Source organism: Eleutherodactylus coqui, chromosome 7 (assembly GCF_035609145.1).
Source record: "Eleutherodactylus coqui strain aEleCoq1 chromosome 7, aEleCoq1.hap1, whole genome shotgun sequence".
Lineage (NCBI taxonomy): Eukaryota > Metazoa > Chordata > Amphibia > Anura > Eleutherodactylidae > Eleutherodactylus > Eleutherodactylus coqui.
In genome coordinates this window covers 17,655,468-17,665,826 of record NC_089843.1, presented here as the reverse complement: position 1 = coordinate 17,665,826, position 10,359 = coordinate 17,655,468, and the positions used below count along the sequence as shown (strand labels likewise).

The 10,359-nt window shown below is 43.9% G+C and overlaps 1 protein-coding gene across 1 annotated transcript; it reads right to left on the bottom strand.

The window, feature by feature from the left end:
• Window positions 1-486: 486 nt before the first annotated feature.
• LOC136573421 (vomeronasal type-2 receptor 26-like) lies at window positions 487-8,089 on the bottom strand. The gene is made up of 3 exons (XM_066574713.1): window positions 8,066-8,089; window positions 6,158-6,302; window positions 487-1,394 (listed from the first exon to the last, which is right to left on the bottom strand). The coding sequence occupies exons 1-3, from the start codon at window positions 8,087-8,089 to the stop codon at window positions 487-489; spliced, it is 1,077 nt and encodes a 358-aa protein (XP_066430810.1).
• Between the last annotated feature and the right edge of the window lie 2,270 nt (window positions 8,090-10,359).

Here is a 10,359-nt window from a genome sequence, read left to right as displayed (position 1 = left end):
GAGTTCTGTCACTTTCTGGTTACAAATCATATTTGTTCAGTACAAACCCAATATATTAATATATTGCATTATTTATCCTAGATGGTGAACACGGTCAGAAAGTTGTAGTCATCTCATCTCAATTAATAAACTGTGGAGTCAGAGAAGCTACGTGACCATTCTGGTTGGTACTGGAGGGTTGCTTGAAAGCAACTCTGAGTTCACAAGGCCAGTAATGACATGTGTAATTAGCAGTATTTTATTAACATAATTATATTAATATAGTAATCAAGAATAAATACAAAGAATCCAAATTAATTCTCATATATTGTTGTTCATGTGATGGACACTGTTAAATCTGGAGTTACTACAACGTTACATCACTTTAAATACTTTAAAAAGTAATGAGCCATATCAGAGTATTGGAAATCCTGTGATTATCATGTAACTCGATCAAAGCACAGCTAATGCTCATAAGCCATATTCTTGTAATGTGATATTTATAAGTTATAACTTTATTTTCTGCATTATTATATTTTTTGAGTTGAGATCAGGTTTTAGAAGAATAATATACACTTTGGGAAAAAATATACAGCCAAGAACTCCAGCACAGGAGGTCAATATGGCAAATATCTCCACAACCACCATGTATTTCCCTCTGGTGCTCAGATAAGCTGGGATCATGGCGATCCAGACACTGCAGAACAGCAGCATGCTGAAGGTGATGTACTTGGCCTCATTAAAACTGTCCGGTAATGTCCTCACCATGAAAGCAAGAACAAAGCTCACCGCTGCCAGGAGCCCCATGTAACCCAACATGGAAGAGAACCAGATATCTGAGCCTTCATTACACTGAATGATGATCTTTCCAGGATAAGTGTGATGATCAAACTCTACATATGGAGGTGACACCAACAACCAAATAACACAAATGAGAACTTGTACAGAAGAACACATCAAGACAACATATTTAGATACTTTGAATGAGACAAACTTCACCAAGGAGCTGCCTGGTTTGGTGGCTTTGAAGGCGATGCAGACTGTGATAGTCTTGGCCAAAACAGAAGAAACGCCAATAGAGAATAAGATCCCAAATAATGTTTGCCTCAGTAAGCAGGTTATGTGAACTGGATGTCCAAGGAAGAAGAAGACACAGAGAAAGCTTAGGAAGATGGAGACGAGGAGGATGAAGCTCACAGTCCGGTTATTGGCTTTCACAATTGGAGTGTCCCAGTAATAAATGAAGAGTCCTGATATAAATAATGTGACAGCACAAAGAAATAAAGCAAGTGCTGAAAAAACATCAACCAAAATGTCCTTCTCATAAGATAGAAACTCATATAATTTGGGGACACATTTCACTTTCTTCTCATCAGGCCACTCTTCTTCAGGACATTTATGACAGATCTCACTATCTATAGTAGCATATATAAAATAGTAGATTTAGCATGCGGTATTCATATCTATATATATATAAAGACAAGAGCCCTCACTGACTCGCTCACTGACTGACTCACTGACTGACTCACCACTAATTCTCCAACTTCCCGATGTCGTAGAACCATGAAATTTGGCATGAGCATGGATTATGTCCAAAATAGGAAAAGTTAACGGGTCCCAACTTGATTATTCAATTTTAAGTGCAAAAAAATTATCATCCAAACTTTAAGTACATAATCTAATTCTCTCACTTCCTGAGGTCATAGAAACTTGAAATTTGGCACGAGCATTGATATGTCATAAATAGGAAAAGTTAATGGGTCACAATTAGAGATGAGTGAGTGTGCTCACTAAGGCAAACTACTCGAGCGAGTAGTGCCTCGTGTGAGTACCTGCCCGCTCGTCTCTAAAGAATCGGGTGCCAGCGGGGAGCGGCGGGGATGAGCACGGAGGAACGGGGGGAGATCTCGCTCTCACTCTTTCCCCCCCACTCTCCCCTGCTCACTTCCGCATCTCACCGCTCTCCCCCGCCGGACGGCACCCAAATTTTTAGAGACGAGCGGGCTGGTACTCATTCGAGTAGTTTGCCTTAGCGAGTACGCTCGCTCATTTCTAGTCCCAACTCGTTTATTCATTTCTAAGCGCAAAAGAATTAGCATCCAAATTTTATGTTCGTAATCTAATTCTCTCAATTTTTACCGCACAAATGTGAAATTTGCCATGCCCATTCTTTGCATACTAATTATTGGAAATTTAAAGGGTTGCAACTTGATTATGTAATGTAACTAATAACACACATTTGTACTGCACAAACTTGAAATTTGGCATGACCATTCCTATGTTATGTAACATATCTGTACCCCGCAATATTAGAGACAGTTATCTTCTCAGCAATACAAAACGCATTTAGAAATATGAGTATATACTGACAGGAATAAGGCTGAAAGGCTGTAAAGTACAAAAGGAAGTGGACATGGACTGCTTGCATGGAGTGTGCCTTTAAGTATAACAAGGTGTTGCAACCTTCAGTCTGGGTAGGAAATTTGAATAAAAAGGGGCGTTACCTTTCAGGGTAAAAATGAGGAGTGTGTGAGGTGGCACATTCTGTGTAGTGGTATTTTCACATAAAGTCTGAAATAAATCTCTCCCCTATCTGCCTATACACTGAGAGGAATCTATCTGATCTGTGTGTTATAAGCAGCATGTAAGAGGTGGACATTCTGTGTAGTGACATTTCACATACAGTCTGAGATAAATCTCTCTTCTATCGGCCTATACACTGAGAGGAATCTATCTGATCTGTGTGTTATGAGCAGCGTGTGAGAGGTGGACATTCTGTGGGGTGGCATTTTCACATACAGTCTGAGATAAATCTCTCTCCTATCTGCCTATACACTGAAAGAATCTAACTGGCCTGTATGTAATGAAAAATATCTCTTCTATCTGCCTATGCACTGAAAATCAGCAAGAAATACGATTTATGAGAGAGGGTTTTTTAAAAAAAATATATAGAAATCTGCTGAAGTGATAAACCAAGGTCTCTCAGTTCAAGTATTCTGTTCATCTCAGTTTTAACAAGGGGCAATAACTGGCATGTTGACAGACAGGAGGCATCGCACAGTTATACTGCAATACTTTATCCGATATTTCAAGACTTACATGGCAGAAAAAACTTGCTTTCAATCTGGATTTGATACTATTGAAGCCCCTCCCACATGCCACAGATTGAGCATTTGCATATCTTGGCAACATCTCCAACTTGCTCAATTTGCATAACTTAACAACTTGTCCTTCTTGGTGTTGGAATTTCAATGTAGAGCAGTGTATCTTAGTCAGATGTGAACCCAGCCTTATTGCGCTTTGAATAAGCTGTAGCAACCCAAATGTAGTTGGTTCCCCATAATGGTGGCTGCATTAACCCCTTGACGACTGACCGTATGTCTTTTTCCAATGGCCATTAAGGGCCTTTATTCTGTTGCAATTGCTTTTTTATGGTGCTACATCAGAAGTCTGGCACGGGTCTCCAGTTCCATGGGGAGTGGTGCTTGGCTATTGGATAATAGCCTGGCACTTGCTCAAATGGAGCAGATAGGTGAAACCACCGATCCCCGCTGTTTAACCTTTTACATGCAGCGGGTGCTATGGCACTAGAAGGCTTGAATATAGCCTGAGAGTCTGCCAATTACAGTGGCCTACCAGCTCTATTGTAACACACTGCTAAATATAAGAATGATAAAATATCTTGATATTCATCTCTCCTAGTGAGACAAAAATAAAAAGTTATAAAAATAAGAAAAGAAAAAAATCTCAAAGCCCTACCTTTTCCCCTTTACCATGTGAATAAAAAAAAATTAAAATTACAAATCTGGTATTGCCACATTCGAAACCAAGAGAAAAAAGTTTGTGCATTTTTTAACCAGCATGGTGCTTATTAAAAATAACACGGCAAAATGTTGTCTATCCCACTTTACAAAAATCAGAATGAAAAGCGATGAAAATGTTTTATGGCTCAAAAACAGTACAATTATAAATTACAACACATCCTGCAAAAATATCCCTTGTATGCATAGGAAAAATGTTAGGGGTCTTTGAATGCAGAGAAAAAAAAACAACATTTTTTAAAACCATGTGAAAAGCTTGCAAACAATTTATACAAATGTGATATTGACTCAATCATACCGAGCTGCAGCAGTAATTGAACATTCCATTTATACTGAATGGTGAATACAGTTAAAAAAAATAGCAAATGCAATTTTTGTAAATCTTGCTTCTGGGAAAAAAGTGGAATAAAAGCAATCAGAATGTTAGGTGTTTTCCAAAAATGGGGTAAATGAAGACTAGAGCTCATCCTGCAGAAAAGAAGCTCTCATTGAGCTCCGTTAATGGCAAAGTAAAAATGTTCTGGCTCTTGGAATGCTGTGACACAAAAGAAAATATTTATTTTAAAAAAATGTGTTTTTTGCGCACAAAAATATCAAACCATAAAAAACCTGCATAAACAACGTATCGCCAGAAATGTGTTGATCTAATGAATATTTTTATTATGTTACTTATTTTGCACACTGAACGTCGTGAAAATGAAATCCAAAAAACAAAATGGAGGAATTGTGATTTTTATTTCCCCAATCCCCCTAAAAAAATTATCAAAACTTATACATTATATGTACATCAAAATGATGTAATTAAAAACACAACTTTTCACTCAAAAACAAGCCCTCATATGGGTGTGCAGATGGAAAAATTAAAAACGTATGGCTCTAAGAATGTAATGAAGAAAAAAAAAACAAAACAAGTTGGTAATAAAGGTGCAAACAGGCGTCGTCACTAAAGGGTTAATAATCCTATAATTTATCGAGCTCTCTCAGACAAAGTATTATGTTATAAATGGTAAATGCAATTAAAGCCATTGTGGGGAATGGTGCCCACTCTAAAGGTGCATTTAGACTGAATGATTATCATTCACAAAATCATTCAAACAAGCAAAACTGAATGATAATCGAGCCAACGACTGAACGGCGAACCAGAATCATGAGGTACTTTGTTCAGTTTCAGCCGACTTAAAAATCAGCGCCGGCTCATGCCCGTCGGGCAATTTATATACTGATCGTTCACAGATGAAAGTGAAACACCGGCAAATTATGAATGAAGCAGCAACACTCCACAAGTAAAGCACCAATGGTACAAGGCATACAGGGCATGCAAAGATCAAAGAGGACCCGACCCCTAGGATCCAAGGAATACTTCATGGAATAGGTAGATCAGGCAGCATAGCCAAGTCTTTGAAAAATCACTGCATTCAAAATGATGCTCCTCTATTGCTTCCAAATACAGAAAAAATGCAACGTTTCAACTCCTCAAGGGTCTTTGTCAAGGACCTCTGAGGGGTTGAAGTGTAGAATTTTTTCTGTATTTGGAAGCAATAAAGGAGCATCATTTTGGATGCAGTGATTTTCCAAAGACTTGGCTATGCTGCCTGATCTACCGATTCCATGAATGTGAAACACTGAACAATAAGTGAATCTTGCAATCTGAACAGGCGGCTCATGCGCGGACATCACCAACTCATTCACTTGAGCAGATGAGACTCGTGAGGTTCTCCTTGTGTCTATAAGGGCCATTAGTTTGATGCCAAGTGTTTCCTCTGTACATTCCCTTTATGTTAACCTCCTGCTGTGCCATCTGCTGTACATTTACGGCACTGTACAAGGTAATGAAAGGATAATCCTGGCAGAGAAATCTTCTCCCCATTGGATACACAATAGAGACTTACTATAATAATTGCTGTACTGAAGTTCAGCTCTTCTGGGACATTTGTATCTCACTCACACCAGACAGAATTTGTGTAGTTCAACCCGCCTCTTAAAATGTTTGGCACATCTTTTATTCCACCTTCCTGTTTACTAAGACTGATGTGAGAAACATTTGTCTTAATAAATTTGGCCTAAAGTATCAAAAAAGGAAGCAGATGGAATGATTTTCACCAAATGTACTAAAAGGCGCACAGTTCTGTCATGTTTTTACCTGACTGGCAGACAGTGAGAACTGAACTCCTCATCTGATATGACCAGGCGTAGAGTAGCACTTTGCATGAGCATTAACACAACTGTCCATTTCCATCACACCGTACTGTGAAATCCCACCTCTACTTGTGGAGGATTTTATTTTACCTATATCCGATAATTTTCAGCCTCTGTTCCTGTCTGCAGGTTAGTATATCCATGGTATGCAATATTCTTACCTGTTATATTGGACATTTCACCCTCAGAACATGGGACACAGTCATAGCAGCAGACATGATGTCCTCCATTAGAACGTTTTCTGTATCCCGGAGAACATCGATCATTACAGCGAGACTGCGGCTTCTTGAAGAGAAGAAATATGAACTGAAATACAGAGTGGTCCAAAGGTGTGGAGACACCAGAATTAAAGGAAAACAGTAGCTGGGGGGAAGCGGGAAGGGGGCAAATCTGAGAGAGGCGATGCCAAACATAGTTGCCATTTTGAAAGCAGCCGTCTTGGAACCAAGTCAATATTTTCCAATTGAAAGTAGTGCATGTGATATATGTATCTGATAGAGAATTTTATGAGGAACGCAAATCTATATTTAAGTGACATGTTGTGTATTCCTGAAATACCTCAGCAGAAATGCTTGGACAGGCATCCAGGATTGGGGTACTGTGCTCCCCAGGGATCAACACAATCTCTGCCCTCTCCTCGTGTCACATTAAAAGCTCTGTCACATTAAATTTGGATCCCTCATTCTCTACCTCTAGTCATCAGTTAGTATCATGTGTGTAACTGTGCGTGTATGTAAGATGGTGAAACAGTCCTCCTGCTGTGAATGTCCCTGTTTCTGTTGTAACTGTCATTTTGTTTTTGACCACAAGAGGTCACTGTGCTCTGGACTGGGAGAGAGAAAAAAAGAAGTACATCATGACCAGAGAGAGGAGGAGAGTGAAAGCGGAAGAGGTGCGTGTGAGCGAGCTGAGATGGGCTGGTGAGGACTGCAGCTAGCGAGAGAGACACTGCGATCCACCGGGAAAAGGACCCCAACGAGGACCGGAGCTACCGTGAGGGGAGCTGCATTAGAGACTGTTCCAGAGTTTGTCAGACTACCATCTTAACGGAGAAGATGGTCATTACAGACCGGGCTCAGAAGTAGCGGCGTCAGTGAGTTCATATGGTTCTTGGATGAAATCCTATTCCTGCGTTCCGGACAAAGTCTAAAGGTACCCACCAGACCCGGGTCAGCCAGAGAACTAAGGCCTCTGGTGTAACCGTGCACGCACCGCCAAACTGATTGAGACTAATAACAAGGCCTGTAGTTAGCTAGTTTAGTTAGGCATACTGATGGCCGCCGGCCGCACTGCTGGGGACTGAGCTGTCCGACATAGTCCTAACACACAGAGAACTCTATACTCGTAGAGCTGTCTAAGGATATCTACAAGTCACACGTTACGCAACTGTACTTTGCCTTGACTTGTGAGCTATATATTGTTATATCTGTTGAGTGGTGTTGTGTAAGGGGAGAATACGGGTGTGTTGATAAGATTGTAAGCTCTTGTGCTGTGCCGCCGGTGCTTCCCTAGCATCCACACTGATTGTTCCGGCTTCCAGGGTGATAGAAGGTAATAGCGGCTGGTTAGAGACGGCCTGCGGCTAGGCAAAAGCTTGGAGGATATTGAAGGCGCACATTATAGAGCACAGCGCTGCATGGCACAAGAGTCTCAGCTTCCCCGCTGAGCGTATGTAATTTTCTGGGGGAGTTCAGGTTGGTTAAGGGTTCTGCCAAATTAAGTAAAATCTCATTGCTACGGATTGGTTTTGAGTCGCGTCTTTTGTTCAGGACTTCGCTGTATTCTGGAAAGCCCACCCCGGTCGGCGGCTTACACTTGGCGTAGTCGGCAGGATACAGCGATCGTCATGGACGGAGACGTGGCAGGAAACATTCCCCTAGCGCCAGCGGCCCAGGGTGCCCCTGCGCAACAAGAATTCCTAGCCCCAGTACCTGTCACGCCAGCCCAAGTAGGGTACTTATCGGCTGGAGCACTAATGCAGCACTTGCCAAAGTTTAACGGTAAAAATATGGGGTTGCAGGACTGGACCGAAAGGGTACAAAGTATAGTTAAATTGAGTAATTTGATACCTGCGCTGCGTGCAGAGATAGCATTGGGGGCCCTGGAAGGCGACGCTAGACGGACCGTGATGGTACGGCCCGAGTCAGAAAGAGACACTTTGGAGAAAATATTCTCCCTGCTGGAGGGGGCACAGGGAGGGCGAACCAGGGTAGCGCAGTTGCGCAGCAGCTTCTTCAACCGGTCCCAGCGAGAGGGTGAAACGTTAATACAATACTCTAACGCCCTACAGGAAGTGTTGAATGAAGTGCAACGACGGGATTCAGGGGCCATGGGAGCTTTCAAGGAAGTGGACCGGCTACTACGAGACCAATTTATTCTAGGACTATCCAATAGATTTTTACAGGATAAACTGCAAGAGATGACCCGGGCAGATGCTGACCTGACATTTTATAATGTTTACCGGGCTGCTGTAGAGAGAGAAGAAGAGCCCATGGCTGTGAGTGTGAAGGCAGTGAGTAGCACCCAAGTGACAGGGGCCCGTGGAGGTCTTGAAGACTCCGAGTCCTTGAAGGATGTGGTCCAGGCCCTACGAGCAGAAATGAGAGAACTCCGCCTGGAAGTGTCCCAGATGAAGGCGGACTCATCCAGGGCCCCGGGATTGACCCCATCGTCCTGCCCACCTCCACAGAGAGTGTTCCGGGGGCAAGGATCCATTAATCCAGACCCATCCGGGGTGCGGGGATCAAGGGGACCTCTGTGCTGGAGCTGCCGACGGTATGGCCATATCGCTCGAGAGTGCCACCAACAGACGGAACCTGAGCTGGCTTTAAACTTCCGACTGCCGCAGTAACAGGGCATCCTGCGGCAGTTCCCTCAGAGCTAAGCCCACTACGCAATGAACGCGATCTCTATGCTAGCAGTCCCATTATGGAAGCTGAGCTGGAGGGCCAAAAGGTACACTGCCTAGTGGATACCGGATCGGAATGCACCCTGATGCCGTTGGAGTTTTTCGAGAGACACTTCGGGCATATGATGGAACCGGAAGATGGAAGTGTCATCCGGTTGACAGCTGCCAATAATGGTGCAATGGATGTACAAGGGATCGTCTGGATGCGAGTCCGGCTGTTTGGGCAGGACATTGGCAAAAAGCGGATCGTGCTGGTAGATCATCCGTCCCGAAAGGGACTCGATGTAACGCTGGGCATGAACGTGCTGAGAGACCTCGATCATCACCTCTATGCCAAGGAAGGGCCTAAATACTGGCAGCGGACCACCACGCACCGGCCAACTCAAAAGGTCCTACAGCAGATGGTGAGGAGCTGCAGTTTACAGAAGAGCCTCATGTCAGGGTGTCCTATTGGGCATGTGAGAGTACCGCTGAGAGCTCCAGTGAAGATTCCACCATGACAGGAGAAAATTTTGATGCTTCCAGTGGGAGCTGGGCGGCCACTGAATGGACTGGAGGTCCTGATCGAGCCTGCTCCACGGGGAGAAATGCAGAACCGCCCGCTGGTAGCCCGAGCACTCGTCACCGTGAAAGATGGGTGCGTGCCTATACGCTGCCTCAATGTCTGGGACAGTGAGTCGATCGTTCCTGGGAATACCCTGCTGGCTGAAGTTCATGTGCCCGAGGGCGGTGTCATTCACCGGAGGAGCTTCACGCTACAACCAGATGGGAGGTCGGCTTGGACCTTTGCTGTGAAGGTCCAGCAAGAACAGGCCCCAACAGCTGAGTGGAACGGTCGAGTGATCATGTCTCTGATGGGAGTGGACCCCCGCTCTCTGACCCCGGGGCAACAAAAGCTTCTGGAAGACACGCTATGGGAGTACCAGGAAGCGTTCTCAAGGCATGATGAAGACTTCGGGTGTGCCACCGCTATCGAGCATGAAATCCCTACCCGCGACGCTGCGCCAGTTTGAGAACGGTACAGGCAAATCCCACCCAAGATGTATCAAGAGGTGAAAAATATGGTGGCCAGCATGCTGGAAAACCGGGTGATACAGGAAAGTAAAAGCCCGTGGGCTGCTCCTGTGGTCCTGGTGCGAAAGAAAGACGGAAGTCTTCGGTTCTGTGTAGATTATCGGAAATTGAATGCCCGAACCATCCGGGATGCTTATCCTCTTCCACGGATCGAAGAGTCACTATCCTCCTTGGGTCGAGCTAAGTACTTTTCCACGCTCGACCTGGCTAGTGGATATTGGCAAGTGCCAGTAGCTGAAAAAGACAAGGCAAAGACAGCCTTTATCTTGCCCATGGGACTATATGAGTTCAATAGGATGCCGTTCGGACTGACCAACGCTCCAGGGACGTTTCAGCGGTTGATGGAGCACTGTCTGGGTGACCTAAACTTTGAATCAGTAT